The sequence below is a fragment of the Callospermophilus lateralis genome, chromosome X (assembly GCF_048772815.1).
Source record: "Callospermophilus lateralis isolate mCalLat2 chromosome X, mCalLat2.hap1, whole genome shotgun sequence".
NCBI classification, from domain to species: domain Eukaryota; kingdom Metazoa; phylum Chordata; class Mammalia; order Rodentia; family Sciuridae; genus Callospermophilus; species Callospermophilus lateralis.
Window position 1 is genome coordinate 99,786,586 of NC_135325.1, and position 17,146 is coordinate 99,803,731.

Below are 17,146 nucleotides of genomic sequence, written 5' to 3' on the forward strand. Positions count from 1 at the left end.
GTTTTAAAAAGAAAAGCATAAAAAGATCTAAAAAAGCACTTCTTATTAAGAGGCCTCTTGGGCTGGGGATATGGCTCAGTGGTAGAGCCCTTGATCAGCCGGTGTAAGGCGCTCAGTTCCATCCCCAGCATGGCAAAAAAGAAGGAAACTTTCATTTGTGGCAGTAAGCAGCACATTGAGAAGCAGTTGCTCCTTTGTCATCCATGTCCTTCAGGAACTTATGCTCTGAGAGGACAGCTTGAGTTGTACTTTTTCATCTTTATTGTTTTTGCACTTAATACTTGCTTCTTATAAAATAGTCAAATAATATATAAACAAATGACAGTGAAAGTAGAAGTTCCTGGTAATTCTATATCTCAAATATAACTTCTGCCAACTCCTTCATATTTTTTTCTATACATACACAAACATATGGGGTTTTCTACAGAAAAAAATGGAATTATAATATAATTGATATTTTGCAGGTTTTTTTCATTACATGATACACATATATAGAGGAAATATTTCCTTGTTAGCATATTCATTAAACTGTCTTATAAACAGCAGCATAATATTCCATGTGTATGTACTATAAATGTATTTATCTGGCTTACTTTGCATTTTTGAATTTCTGTGATACAGTTTATCCATTGCTTATAAATTTTACCTTGAATATAAATCTACTCTTTTCTTGAGAAATTGATGAGACATCAATAAAGGAAGCTTTCATCAGAGGAAAGAAAATCATCCAGAAATGTCCACAGGTAGTAGAGTCCACCTGGTAAAAGGATATGTGGGTAGTGATAATAATGAGAATAATGAATGAATGGATGAAACCATTTTCCAGATTTGAAAGAACATGAAAACAGGGAATAAATGGGGACTAGAATGGGGTGACAGATTAAAGAAAGGAACATTAAAACAGATTAGAATGGGATGAATCCTGACATATGAATGGTGAATTGTTACAAAGCAAAGGTTTTATGAAGAGAAATGATGTTTTATTTGAATTCAAGCTCAATACTAATTAGCAATATAATTTGGTTCTTTGAAATTTTTAGCTATCCTAGGCTACTAAAATAACCAACATGAAAGCAAACAACAATCCTATTGCATTCCACTTGCTCTAGTCAGATCATATCTGAATTCGCAGGATCGATAAAATGTTGACAAATATCCATAGGAAAGAGACAGAACTGAGAGGAAGTTTGACATGTCATAGAAGTAATTGTTGAAGGATCAGGACATTTTTAAATTGAAGAAAGAAAGTTAAGCAGAGAGATGCTAACTGTCTTCAAAAATGTGAAGGACTGTCACATGGAAAATGGATTAAACTTGTTCCATATCATTCCAAATGGTGGTATAGGACAAATGAGTAGATTACAAAAATTTAGATTTTAACTCAACACATGAGTACCTATATTTGGAAAAGGGCTTTTTTAACAGTCTACTTTAAATATACTGATGACTCTCTTTGTAATTTCCTTACCATTATTATTTAGCCAATACTTTGTTCATAAATAGTACAGAAGTAAAATTCAACCCAGTCCTTGCTGAATTTTTATAAATTCTTAATTGGTGAGATTCAAAATAATGAGGCCTTATTGTACACTGCTTAAGAAAGCTTTTCAAATGTTTTAATCTCTTTCTTGCTATGTTTATTTTTTAATCCCGTGCCTTAGCCCACCATGTGCCCTCAACTCCCACTGAAGCAGAGAACACATCGAAAACCCACATGAAAATGTAAATCTGAGAAATAAATATGCATGGTTGGTTTAAAAAGAGTAAGAATTAACATTTAAAGCAACGGTAATTTACTCTGATCTGTAATTTTGAGCTCCTGTGCTGAAATTGCTCATTTGGAAATTACCAAGTGCTTGGGTCTCATTTGTGATCTTCCTGCATACACCCAGCACACAAAGGAGTCATAATGACCAGCTGAGTCACTGATGCCATTTCCCTGAAGCATGCTACCCAATGTCAATACCATTTTCTATGGTACAGTGAGAATAATTCCACACTGTAGCCTGCTTACACTACAGGATGAGCTCCAGACAGCATAGAGCTTGTAATGTGTTCAAAGGGTGACACTATCTTCCTCCATTCTCTACTCCTCCTGTGGTCCACTTGGTATGCCACAGGTCATTTTGACTTTGTAAATTGTCCCTAATACCCACTCCCATTAGTCATTACCTGAATATAATGCAAAACTATTGTGATTTATGGGAAGAAGGGAGGCACTTTTGATAACAGCCCAATAAAGTGATGTCTTTACTTGATGAAATTATAGTCAGCTTATTGATTCATACCAGAAGCAAAAGTATAGGCATAATACAATATTAGAGATATGACTGCTCTAAAAGACCAGTACATAGAAAACCTTTGACTCACAAGTTATATGTTCTGCTCATCCCAATTTCTCGAAGTGTAACTTCAAATAGGTTACCCAAAATTCATGATCCTTCAACAATTACTTCTATGACATGTCAAACTTTCTCTCTTTCCCTTTCAACATAGATACAGGGTGTTAGTTGCTAATAGTTATCTGGTATAAAATAACTAAAAAGGAACCAGTGATTCATGGTAAATTTAATTATGAAATAGGAAGAACTCATGAAGACTTGTCATGATTGAACTTTTTTGTAATGTTGTAATCAAGTATGATGTGTTTGTTATAGACTGTATTTGTCAGATTCTATGTGAGAGACATAATTTACTTGTTGAATAGTCACATCCATGTAAGGCAGAGCCATGTTATAATAAGGCTTTATCTCTACTAAGGTTATTTCCTATTCTGAAGAATGCTATGTGAAAGATAGAAAAAATGAGCTTCAATTGCAATAGGAAAAATCATAGTCAGATATAAAGAAGAAGTTCTGTCATTTATTCCACAAATATTATAATGCACATCAATAAAAGCAATTAGCTCCTATAATTCATCTGTGATTTCTTAGGCAGAGACTTAATAAACCTCTGGATTGGTGCCTACAAATTATAGGATCTTTTTTCCTTTAAAACAAAATGGAGGTGCCAACTGTCTGGAGGTTTGAGAGTAAGCTTGCTCTCCTCAGTGGATAAATATCAAAGGGACCCAATGAACTATGAATAGAAACTCAGTAGAACCTTCAATACCTACAGAAATATTTTTAAAACAAAAAATTCATTGTAGCTCTTTCCCCTTCTTTCAGGATTTTCTATCCTACAAGCGATTATGGAAGCAGCAGTGCAAAACAACTGGCAAGTGACAGCAAGGTCTGTGGGAAACATAAAGGACGTCCAAGAATTCAGGCGCATCATTGAAGAAATGGACAGAAGACAGGAAAAGCGATATTTGATTGACTGTGAAGTTGAAAGGATTAACACAATTTTGGAACAGGTACATTTGAGATTTATTCCACCTACCAGCCAACATGTTAAATCATCATCCTGAAGCAGTCCCCATATTTGCTGATATATTAACTAGCCAACAGACTAAATTTGCCAACAGTTTTTGATAGTCTATCTAATCCTTTTTCCTCCCCAGTGACTGTAGAAAAAAAGGAAAGAAAAGAAATCCAACCTGTTGAAAATTGCATACCATGATTAATCTAAATGTCTCTGCAATTTCATGCTACTTATCATATAAACACACCCTTCCACACCTCTGTTTAACATACCTATTTCAAAGAAATTTCCTTCATTTCCTACACCTTCTTCCCAACATGGTACAGACAGGGATTAGATAGGGCTGAACAGTAGGAGTTCTGTTTCTTATTGTTTGAATATACAATCTTCCTAGACTCTTCCAGAGATCACCAGCCATTCTTGACAAATATTGGTAGGCATACTATCAGGGCAATATTTACCGAGTTTTAACCATCTATATTTTTGCACATTATGCTTCTGTTGGGATATTGCAAGAAAGAGAATATGTGGGTGTGTAATTGAAAAACATCTTATTTTATTTATTTTTTTAGTTGTAGATAGACACAATACCTTTATGTTATTTATTTATTTTTATGTGGTGCTGAGGATTGAACCCAGGGCCTCATACATGTGAGGTGAGCGCTCTACCACTGAGCCATAACGCCAGCCCCTGAAAAACATTTTTTAAAAGTAATATGGTATATGATGAAAGTGTTCATGGTTTTAAAAGTGTGAATAAAGTAAAAGATAATTAGACTAGGGAAAAATGCAATTCAATGGGTTAAAATGCATTCATTATCAAGCTTGAATATTTAAATTTAATATTCAAAAAATAGAAGAAATATTTTGCCCTAAGCCAGATGAATACTATGTTTAGAGTAAAGACTCAAATTGAAAAGTAGTAAAATTTTGTTATATTCCTCAGAAGTCCCAATTTGTCAGTTACAAACAAAGTTCCCATGCCTCCTCCATAAACAAAACTATAAGAGAAATATTTATATTCTAATTCTATCCCAGTGTACCTGAGTGCCAAAACAACTTCAGAGATCTAAATTATAATGAGCAGTCATCTCCTGGGAGAACTACATTGTGGCAAATTAAATACTAATAATTTGTCATATAAGCCCCCATAAGAAAAGAATACCAAAAAAAAGTAAGAAAAGGGAAGGGAAGGGAAAGGAAATGAAGGGAAAGAAGGGAGGGAGGGAAGGAGAGATGGAAGAAGAAGGAAGAAAAGAAATTGTTGATTTGGCATGATAGAAATACAAAGTTGCCCCCTTGTAAAGAATAGCATTACTTCTAGTGAATCATAGCTCACAGAAAATGTAGAGCATTAGCCTGGTTAAATCAAGTTTCCCAACATTCTCTTGAGCTTCACAAATGACCTGCCCTCCTCTGTCCCATCACCCTCCTCCACCACCAAAAAAAACAAAAAAAACACTTCCTTTGATTTTCTTAGATCTTGAAAATGAAGAATCAGGTCAGTGATTTTGGTGTATGTACTACATGCCCTCTAAAATTTTATACCAAAATAGCCTTTTAGTGGGTGACCTACTTAATAGCCCAAAGAGAGGAACATCTTCATGGTATTTTGTTTTCCTTCTTTTGTATTAATAACTTTTGATTCTTGAATATTTTATATTTTGTTAGTTTTTGGGATTTTATAGGACCTTATGCTGGAGTCTGGGATTTTTCACCTCTATGCCATAGAAAAAGTGATAGGTAGAGCTCTGAATTCTCTATAACTAAAGTGTCTTGAACCCTTAAAAAATAAACTTTCTTTACATCACATGATTGGTTTAATTGTTTTAAAGAACATAAAATGCTATAGAAAAAATTATCATTATTACTGTACATTTTTAGGAAAAATAAATTGGCATTATTTTAAAATTCTGTTCTCTTTTCATATCACACTTCTCTGTATTCCCTTCTTCTATTTGCACATTCACAGTATCCCTCAAAATGCTTTTTACACAATTTTATTCTTTTTCCTTCTTTCAAAAAATTGTAATAAAACTATCAACTGATGATTGCTTTCTCTGCCATCTAAGGAGTTCTTAATAGGCCATAAGTTCTATAAGGTAGGAACCCAGTTTATCTTGTTCTCTGTTATATATTCCATGCCCATACCTGGTACATAGTGAAGGATGGATGGATATTGGACAAGCACATTTCAGTAAGTCCCACTGAAATTTTGCCCTGTTTACACCTAGAGTCAAAAAAGTACCTGCAGCCATGTGATGTGATTGTAAAAGTACACATTTTCAAAAGTTAAAAATGACAGCTCTCTGCTTAAACCTATTCCAATGAAATCATATATTTTCCATAATTTATTTCCTATATAAAATCAATTTCTCATTAAACAAATTATTTACATAACTTCAACTTGATATTTCTTTAGAAGAAAATATTTTAAATATTTAATAAGAGATATATCAATTTTCTTGTTAGTTTTTAATTATTTTCTGATAAACTTATCATAATCCATATACAGACCTTAATTAGAATTATAACATTTATAACTCAATCAGTATCAAATTCTCCCAAGTGTTTTCAACTTTCCTTGAGGTTATTTTCACGGAAAGAAGCTTCTACAGTTCCACATAAAATGATGCTTCATATTAGCTTCCAAAGTAAAATAGCCTATTATACCACTATAATATCATTCTCAATAGATCAGATTTTGGCATAAAGTTAATATTATACTCTACAGCCAATGGGTGTTAATGAAAATACTTAAATTGGTGCAATTTTTCAAATATAAGCAGGTCTTCAACATAATGTTATATAGCATAATCTCTATATTTCATGATGTAAGTTCTTATTTTTCCTGTGAATGTTCAAACACTTATAAGGCAAATCAATGTTCTTCTAACATTTCTCTCAAAGCTCTTTTTATAACTCTCTCAACTATTCATATAGCAGTAAAGAAAAAGATTCAATTAGGTACTAATCTGCCTTTAATATCTATAACAGTTAATCTATAACTTAACATTTATAATAGCTCTAAGAATTAATATAGGAAAGGATAGATCTAAAGACAGATGAAACCATAAAGAGTTGTTGGAGATCAGAGAATTTATAGAAACTATAGATCCTGAATCCAGAAATGAAGAGTACCTTCTATAACCCAGCATGGTGGTGCATGCCTGTAATCTTAGAGGCTCTGGAGGCTGAGGCAGGAGGATGGCAAGTTCAAAGCCAGCCTCAGCAACTTAGGGAGGCCCTAAGCAATTTAGCAAGACCCTGTCTTGAAATAAAAAAGGGTTGAGGATGTCACTCAGTGGTTATGAACCTCTGCGTTCAATCCCTGGTTCAAAAAAAAAAAACAAAAAAAGGAGAAGAAGAAGGAAAAGAAATAGAGTACCTTCTATAGTATATTGTGCTCATGAAGCTCTCTCCACTGGTGGACAGCTGACTTCATTCAAAGACCAATCTAAACATTAGCTTTGGAAAAGGTCACTTTTCAGAGAGTTAACCAGTCAGGAATAAATAGATTCTCTACCCCAGTTAAATATACCTATGGGCTGCTTTTGAAGATTAAGCCTCATAAATGATATAGCTTTGTTGGACCTTTAATGTCTATTTAGAGAGGCAGCATAGCATAGCATGTCAGAGCATGGACTCTGGAGCCAATTTGCATGGATTCTGTCACTTATTAGCTGTGTGACGTGGGGCAATTTACTTGACTCTTAATGCCTCCATTTCCTCTTACTAAAATGGGAATGAAAATTGTATCTAGATGTGCTAATGTATGCAAAGTATTTAGAAAGTTTCCTGAAACATTGTTTGTACAGTGCTTTGATACTAAAACAAAGTATTTTCACATAGATTATCTCATTTGAACCTCACTATGGGAGGCAGGCAGGGAAGATGTGTTTATCATAAGAACACAGATGACAAATTGAGGCTTGGAGACATTTGGATGACTTGTCCAAATGTGGCTGCCTGCCAAATCCCTCAAAATTGCAGAGAAAGGACACAACTCAGGTCTTTTGACTCCTAGTACAGTGCTAATGCCCCTATACTGCACCAACTCCATCAATTCATAAGTTACTCATTAAATAAATATTCAGCCAATGCCAAACCCTGTATTTGGCCTGCTCATCAGATTATATCTTAAAACAGTTGCAAAGCAATTAGACATGATCCAAAGATGAGCAGCAAAAAATGATTAAAGCATTAGAAAATAGGGCCTGCGAGGAAAGGCTAAATGAGTTACGGTTGTTTATCCTGGTGAAAGAGAGCCATGAGGCAGTTTAATCACCTTCCTCAAGTATAAAGAGTTATCATAAAGAGGGCACTGATGAACTGTTCTGCACACCTAAGGATAGTGCCAGAGCAAATGAGCTTAACTAGACTAGAGAGACAGTCAGCACTAGAAAGGACTCATTATAAAGGAGAGAGGAAACTGGAAGAAAGTAAAATCTTACCACTTAAGGTTCTATGAAGGTGAGGCCATATGAATTAGTAAAAAATCAGCTCTGTAAGATTGTTTACAAGAATAGACAGAAATTCCAAAACATTTCTGCATGTTGACAAGTAAAGATCCTTATAGAAGACTTATTTTAATTAATAGAAAAGGAAAAAAAAAACATCCCTTGGTGCCTATGTGAGAGTGATTTCTGGACCCCTCAGAGATACAAAAATCCATTGATACTTAAGTCCCTTTTATAAAATGGAATAATGCTTGTATACGACCTATTATGTCCTCTTGTGACATGATAAATTATTTCCATATTACTTATTATATCTAATACAATGCAAATGCTACATATATTGTTACAGTGTTTTGTTTGGGGATTAATGATAAAGGAAAAGGCATATTTTTTTAGCACAGACACATTTTTTAGAAATATTTTTATCTTTGTTGAATCCATGGTTGCAGAATCAGAGGATACAGAGGGCCTATTGTACTTCCTAATTTGTCTATCCATTACATATTCAAAAGTTTGTCCCTTAAAGAGATTTAAACATTCCCCATTCAGTCTTTACCACATTTTTATTTTTTCCATAGATAATTCAGTGGGAAATCTCAGCATATCCTATGCCTGAATTGCAGCATGGGCTAAGTTGGGCCCAAACCAATGTTTCAAGTTCTACCCAGGAAAATTATAGAATGTATGGTTTCTCCTGGAGCTATTTGAAGCTAAATGTACCTTATCATGGATGATATAAAAGTAGAGCTTCTTAAGGAAAGAATCCTGGAGCAAATCAGTCCCTTAGGTCCCTCTTATTGAGGAACCTTAGATATCCCTTCAAAGAGAGTAGTTTTAAGAAATGGAACACTCGAGTTAGAAAGTCAGGTTTCTAAAGATAACAATTTAAGCAAGATGAACACTATTACAGGCCCTTCTAGGATATAAACCTATATCACTAAGGAAATGGTGCTTACTTCAAAATCTTTCTAGCAATTGTGGTTCCAGAGCACTACTGCCTATAGCTAGACCTAGAATAGTGCAGCAAAAATGGTACAGCTATATGCCTGCTCCCTACCTCACCTCCTGCTCAGTTGATAGTGGTACTACACTGTTTCCCTCCCCTTTGTTGATTTCCATTTGTCCAAGCCCTTATTCTCTGAGCCTTGCAGAGCATTAAATTGACTTACCAATCCATAAAACAGTTTGGGTTAGCACTCTTAGAATATTTTGTTTGTGCTCCAGTTGAGTAATAGAATCTTGGGGATCAAATAGACATCAGTTCAAATCCTAGCTCCCTCAATTGCATGACTGTTGTGTGATTTTTAGAAAGAGTGACTTTACTCCTTTGGGGCTCAATTTTTCTTTTTTCTTTTTTTTGTAACAAGATTGAAATCAAGGATTGAACACTCAACCTCAGCTCTTTTTTATGTTTTACTTTCAGGGAGGGTCTCTCAGAGTTCCTTAGGGCCTCACTGAGTTGCTGAGGCTGGCTTTGAACTCGCAATCCTTCTGCCTCTGCCTCCCAAACTATTGGGATTACAGGCATGCGCCAGCACACCCAGCAATAGTCCCATATTAAAAGACTGTTTCACTACCTTTATTTCATGGGTGTTGTGAGAATCACATCAGATAATATGTGAAGAACATCTGACACAGTGCTTGGCACCAGTAGGCATTACAGTCTTGTAACCACAGCTATTTGCTCATGAGTGGTGAGTTTCTGTGCACATTAAAATAAGTTATTTAAGGATTGTTGCTCAAGAATGGTGCTCTTATGGATTTTCCAAGATATCAGTTCAATATAAGGTCATATCATGAGCTGAAGTTTCACTAACATGAGTTTAGCACACTTGAAAACTTGTGGGTTTTTTTCCTCCAGAGTAACATTGGGTAACATCTATTGATTGGCTCATGCAAGATTTGAGTATTATCTAGGATTTTTCAGCATCACCTAAAATAAAGGCACTAAAACATTGAGCCACATATGCTAACTGTGCATTTTGAATAACAAATAGGTATTAAGTGCTTACTTTGTTCCAGATACTATTTTAAGCAGTGTGTCTGTGTGTGTGTGTGTGTCTGTGTATGTGTGTGCTTCACATGAGTTAAACCTCCTACTAGACCTGTAATGTAGATGGAAGTATTATTTCCATTTTATAGATGAGGAAATTGAGACTTGCAGATTAGCCAGCTAATAATTGGTGAAGCTGGGGTATTTAACCCAGAGAGTGTGACTCCAGGTGCTGTTTCTTAATCACTAATCAATTTTGCATCTGAGTTTTCAATCAGAGATGATTCAACCAGAAGTTGTAAGAGTTAAGAATCCTGATGAGGCCTGGAGTGGCTTTGTTTACACAACAAGCATTTCACAGGTATTTTCTCCACTTGATGAGGAGTTATATCCCATTAACACATGGAATTGAAAATACGCCCGTTTGGTGAAGAGCTCATTCATGACAAACAGGTTCATTTACTTACAGTACCAAAACAATCTGCTACAGAACAGGCATTACAAGAGTAGGCATCAATTGTGATGAGGACTTGCCCAGAATGATCTGTACCCACAACTAGCAGGTACATCGACATGCATTTCTTATCAAGTAAAGAACTGCAGTCTCTATTGCCTTACCAAAAACTTCCCTATATGTTGCCTATTTCCTTCTTCCCTTGCTAAGGAGTGATTTGAAAGTAACTGGCAATGTCTGACAGCTATGGCTGTCCTTTCCCCCACTGACCCCCAGAAAACAAAACATAAATAGGACTGGTTGTAAAGAAACATAAACGCCTATAGGAAATATATTTCAGGTGGGTACCTAAATTTTCTGGGTCACTACACTTGAACGGGGCAGTACTCCAAGGAACATGCTTCTCCCTCCCACCCAGCATCACCCTTGAGCTGGGGCCACTGCCTTGAACTCCATGCTTTGGAGGATTCTGGGTATCACAAACACTGGAACACAAAGATGTTTTCTTTATGTTTGGTATGAAGAAATTTTGAAAGATAAATAGCAGGTTGAGCATCAGAGGGAATAATGGAAGAAAGGAAAGGGACACAAAAGCTATACTGGGCACCGTAGATCAGATCACACAGGCATATGAAATCTGGCAGAGGGGACAGGGTAGGGACATAAAATGAGAAAATGACAATTGATGTCATGGGAAACAAGAGAAAAATGGCTGATTTTGTTTAAAATTAGGTTTCCCAAATCAATCACCCAAAGAATAAGGTTTGGATAGGTAATTTTCTTCAGAGACTGTGTTCCCTTTCTCTATGCCACTTGAATGACATTTGGGAAGGCACAAAGTGTTACCTGGCAAGGCCAAGTCAGGAAAATAAGCCTTAGGGAAGAGGAACTTAATAGCTTCCTGGAGAGCTTGAAAAATATGCCCCATCTCAGCTTTGGATGGGTCTAGTCACCAGGAGGTCTGAGCCCTGGGCCTACCTTCTACCCTGCCTTGCCCTGTCACAGCAGATTTATGTACTTCACAGGGAATGGGACATGCTGTGGGGGATGCTTGAATTCATCAGGTTCTAGGTTTATTTTGGGATATGGTCTTGCATGGTCTCCAGTGGATACACAAGTCAGGCCAAGGTATACCTTGTTTTAGGTCTTTTTAACATTTATAGTATGGTTTATGGCCCTCCACTTGTACTTCTCCTTTGGACTCCCAAAATGTTAGAGGTGAGCCTGCTCCTATTTACCCATATCTCTCATGGTCTAAAAACATAAATACCCCTTTCAAAATATCATGTTTATTCCTGGGGAGTAGGTTTCGCTTAACTTTCTAATCTTATTCAGAGTAAATATAACTTTTCTAATCACCCACAGTGGTATTTGTTATTGAGGCAGGGTAGAGGAAGATACTCTCTCACAGAAATGGAATCATTTCCCATCTAATTTAAATGTTATTGAGAGTTGATCAACTATCTGGTATAACTGGGATAGAGAGTAATGTTTCCTTTGGAAGATTTATCCTATTTTTCTGATCTTTCAGGAGTGATTACAGACTACTCCCAGGAAATCTTCCTGATACCCATCTTTTGCTTTATTCCATGGACATTGCCTGTCATATTATCCAAAATATGAAAAAGAAGATAATCACAGGGCATGGTTAGGATAATTATAGGTCTGGAGAGGGACAGAGAAGTAAATTACTCAAATTTCTCCTCTTCTTTTCCATGCCAACAGCGCCACAGACCCTGAAGCTCTATGTCTAGTCAGATTCTTTTCAACACTAGAGATCTAAAGAAAGATTCTCTATTCTTAGAACTCCAAGGTTCTTCTAGAGGAATGGCTATAACCTGAGAGTTAAATATTCTTCTACCATCAGATATAAGTCATTCTATACTTCACACTTAACTCTTTGTCCTTCATGACATTCAAATTATGCAGTGGGCTGGGAACTAGACCAGAGACAGTACAGCTACACTGAAGCCATCTTTTACCAAAATGGGATGCCATTTCTTTACCAGCCTGTGACGACCAGTAGCATTTATGCTTCTTTACAACCAGTCCTATTTTATGCTTCTTTTTCTGGGGGTCAGTGGGTGAAAGGACAGCTATACCTGTCAGGCATTGCCAGTTACTAGTAGACTGGGTGGGAAGTCTTTCAGAATCTTCTAAAGACAGGTAGAAGATTTGGCAGATGTTACTTGGATTTCAAAGGGAAATTTCAAGTCATGTTTCTGTAATGGAAACAAGGGCAGTACAGAATGAGAATTATTAGAGTGGATGAGTAACTGCCTAACTGCATAAGAAATCACTGTATATTCAGGAGGTAACTCATGAAGAAGAAAGGCAAAGGGGATTGAACTTCTAGAGTGGACATCAAAAATTACATGAAAAAAAAAAACTCACACAAGGACTTAAATGCAGAGTGCTATATTGGTCACTATTGACAAAAAACAAAGTTCTTTCTATTTTTTAATTTGTAATAGCCTTTGGCAATGTTAATTGAGTTGGAGAGAAGCTTCTTAAATAAAAATAATATAACAAAGATTAGAAAAAGTAATTGTAGTAGAATAAGAGGAATTAGAAAAGCATACAGCTTATTTTTGCATATGATTAAATTAATCACAAAATTTAAGGTTGAGGTGTTTCTTGTACCTATAATGTCTATCCATCTTCTCCTAAGCCAATATGTAAAAGATATCTCATTCCTCTTTGCTTTCTTTGCTTCCCAATCTCCTATGGACAAGCTTTCAGATACAAATCATTCAGAGCCTAACACACCTATTGCTCTTCTTTTGTCTGAGTGTCATACTAGGTTGTTCCCTTTCTTTCCCCACCTTTGACTATTCTAGGCTACTCTCTATAAGTTGGCTATCTCATTTACTCTTTTCAAGGACCTTTTTTGTTACCTGCCAATCATGGTGTCCAGTGATCTGTATTTGTTAACCTAATGACATGGTGATTTGATGCAATTTGCTTAACATTATTGGACTACCTGAATAAATATTCTGAAGCACAAATGCCCCCTAAAACTACATAACAGTATTGTCAAAGCAAAACCTATGTTTGGATTTCCTAAAGAAGCTCTCTGTAAACATGGCTTCTCTCAAGTCCAACCTAATGTTCTCTAGGCCTAAAGTGAATTGGACTCTGTACTTGCACTGTAGGTGACCTGGACACTCACTGGCAACCTTAAATAAACTTGTTCCCTAAAATGCAGATATTTATCCTAGGAGTTAGCAGATGTCTGTATTCTATATTTAGGGATTTTTATCTTTGGCTTATTAAAAAAGATGGCCTGATTCTCTGGTCATACTTCACACTAGACTGGCTAGACTAGCTTTGTGAATATTTAGAAGCAAATCCCCTCTGGGAAAATAAAGAGAAAAAACTCATTCATGATCATTACTTTGAAACAGCAAGAATCTTGTTTATCTCAGATGATAGAAGCTTTGGTCTCAAAAAGGAAATGTTCCTACTCAACCAACAGTTCCTCTTCACATTTTTAAAAACTTGTTGCCTCATTGTTTGCCTGAAAATTTCCTGTGAGCTTTGGAGATTTGTTTTAAAAATCAACACAAATTGAAACTGATTTCCATTAGGGCACTTCAGGGTTCCCTATGAGAACTTTTAAGGATTGAGAATCCCTGGGATGACTAAAAATACCCTGGGGTTTTAAGAAACAGAGTATAGATGCCTTGAGCCAGTAGACCTGTGTTTTTGACCCAAGTTATATGATTTCAGATAGTCAGTATCTCTGCATCTCTATTCCATAAGCCTTAAAATGAATGTGCTGAATATGATGGTCCCTTACAGCTCAAACAGGCCGTGATCCCCAGAGCTGTGAAAAGGGAGGTAGAAAATTCAATTCAAGAAATATTGAGGGGCTAGGGATATAACTCAGTAGTAGAGCATGTGCTTAGCATATGTAAGGTCATGGGTGCAATCCCCAGCACTGCCCCCCCAAAAAAAAACAGAAAATAAAAACTATTGATGGAATCCTGACCCATTTTACCGGGAAAATGGTGGGGGAAAAGAACATGTCTTCCCTACTAAAGAAGCTTACAACCTAGTAGGGGATAAAGCAGCACGATAATTCTGGAAGGCAGAATATGATAAGTATCAAAAAAGTGTGCGAATTAACTTTCCTGCTTTCTCAGATTGCCAGGCTAGTGACCATCATTAAATGTATTTTGCTGACTGAGACTCTTAAGAGACTCAACATCAGTGAGCTTTACTGAGACTGGGAGACAGAGATGATGGGGAGATTGAAATAATATGCCCTATGGCCAGGACACAACCAGAAATTTTATCACTTACCTCTATCCCTAGAGTACAGAAAAACAAATGCCCCTTCCCTCACCAAATGAGTTTCTAGATGATCAAAGCTGTGCCACAAATGTATGTATAAATATCATATCCACCCTTTTGGAAAATGCTTAAGGAAAATCCCCATTAATTATGGGCTTCTGATAGCTAGATTCAGATTAACTGAGATTTGTTTGTTCATCAAAAGTCTATCATAAGTTCCTCATTATATCCGTATCCACTAATACACTCCTACTTATATGTCCTTTGCGTTCAGCAACGTATAGTAGATTACAGTAAAAATCTATTAAATCAAGTCCTTCTCCTCCACCTCTTAACATCAGGATTTTAATATTAAGGCTTATATCTTATTCCAAAGTTATAAACATTATATTCCAAAATTATAAAATTATGAATCAATTTAAGTGGAACAATAAAACAATTAACTGCCTTTAGCTAATTCCATCATGTAAATCAAGTAAGATCTCAGATTCAATCATTTTTAAAAAAATGGAAAGAAAGAAAACATTGCCAAATATTGCTATTTTATCTCTCCACAAGCAATGCATATATACTTTAGTTTGCATAGAAGGAAATCACCTTGATACACCTTTCTTTGGGTGGCTTACCCTGTGAACACCCCAGTTAAGCCTTTGCAGGCACTGAAAAGTTGACAAAGTCCTATGGGTTAGAATTAATGGCTTATAAAAATTAAGAATTCTTTAAATCACCATTCAGATTTATCAAGAAATTTTCCTAGATTAAGAGCAATGAAAATATTGCAATTAATTGCTTTGTCATACAGCTGTATGATTATAAGAGTCCTATCCTAGGTTCTAACAGATGTTATAACAGTTTCATGAGGGCTGCAAGAACCACCAATTACAACAGCAACTTAAAAGCTTGTTATTGTTCAAGCTCACATTGCCACAGGACCTTAATGTTTAAAATGATTTCGATTTCGACCTATGGGTTCCCCTACAGAGAAACTCTATTAGAATACAAAATAAAAGCAAAATTTAAAAAATATATATGTGGACTCAACTTCTTTACCACACTAGAACTGAAGGGTAAAGTCCATTGATAAATCCATGCAAAGGTCTAAACTTTGATAAGACTGAATATGGGAAATAACCCTGGACCACTTTGATGGCACTGTTATCAGCCAACCACCTGGCCCTTCCAGTCAAATTTATCCCATCCTTATTGGGTCAGCTTTTCTTCAGTCCATATATGATAGGCTTAAACTTTCTTTGCCCAAAGTTCATGATAAGTTGAAAAGTGAGAGGCACCATTCAATGGGTCAGGGCCAGGGTTTGAGGAGGTAATTACAATTAGTGTCGTGTCACTCAGGGTAGAGTTGAAGTGGAAGAAATTCATAGCCAGACACTATCATTCTATCTCCAACTGATTTTTAAAAATATTTTTAGTTGTAAATGGACACAATATCTTTATTTTATTTATTTTTATGTGGTGTTGAGGATTGAATACAGTGCCTCACACATGCCAAGCAGGTACTCTACCACTGAGCTACAGCCCCAGGACCCGCTCCAACTGATTTTTAAACATAGCTACCAAATATCCTCCCAAATATGCACATTCTACCACTATTCTACTCTGAAAATATAGCAACTAGAAAAGTATCTTATGAATCCCATTCTAGGCCAAAGAGTAGAAATCTGGCCAAGTTCTTTTTCAAGATCAATGTGTGACCTTGTATAGTCCCTCACCTTTCATCATCTTAGCAACTTTACCCAGAAAATATTTTAAAAATCCTTTCATACCTTACTGGATGTTAGCATGAATCAGACAATTTATCAAAGGCATTCTAAGATCCTCAGAGAGGGAAAGTCTACCAATACTAGGCTGGAATCATAATACCTCATTTCTTTAGGAAGAAAAAAATGAATGAGGAAAAGAACATGTGTGGTCACTGAGCCTGACAACTCAGAAAGAATTGAAGCTCTTTATATAACCTGAGGCAGGTCTGAAGAGAGGGAGACTAACCTGGCAGAGTTAGAGAAGAGTTCAGTGAAGCACCTTCACCCAACCTGTGAAAGAGCGTAGAAATGCCCCAGGACATAAGAAGCCTTCCTGTTTGTCTTTGACAGTAAGATGCTTCTGTGTCATGGTCATCATAAAGGTTTAGGAGTGTGGATGCCATCAAAAGAGTGGCAAGGGATTTGATTTCATAATGGTTTTGTAGACTGAACATGTGCCACAGTCTGGCTGGGCACAATTCAAGAGCTACTTGTCAAAAGAAACGAACTTTATTTTTAGAACCACACACCAAACCACACAGCTCCTCAGGAAAAACCTTCAGAGCCCAACTGCCACCACAAGCCTCTCAACCTCCCCCACTCCTCCTGCTCTTGAGGCTGATTGGCTGGGTCACATGGGCGGAGCCAAAAAAAGTCCCCCAATGAGCAGCTCCGTGATCTGAAAGGGCGGGGAAACAGCCCAATGAGCATCACCACAGAGGAGCCAATCAGTTGGCAGCTAGAAGTTGCTGGGGCCGCTGTGAGCCAATCATCAACTGGCAGCTGGAAGTTTGCTGGGGCCCCTTCGGCTGTGGCTCTC

The 17,146-nt window shown here is 36.4% G+C and overlaps 1 protein-coding gene across 2 annotated transcripts in view; it reads left to right on the plus strand.

Annotated features, from left to right (window-relative positions):
* Gria3 (glutamate ionotropic receptor AMPA type subunit 3) overlaps window positions 1–17,146 on the plus strand; it is a 266,322-nt gene that overhangs the window by 128,093 nt on the left and 121,083 nt on the right. For both annotated transcript variants that reach the window (XM_077107716.1, XM_077107715.1), the window contains exon 4: window positions 3,168–3,355. In XM_077107716.1, the coding sequence (XP_076963831.1) occupies window positions 3,168–3,355 (188 nt within the window). The remainder of the gene's footprint in view (window positions 1–3,167; window positions 3,356–17,146) is intronic.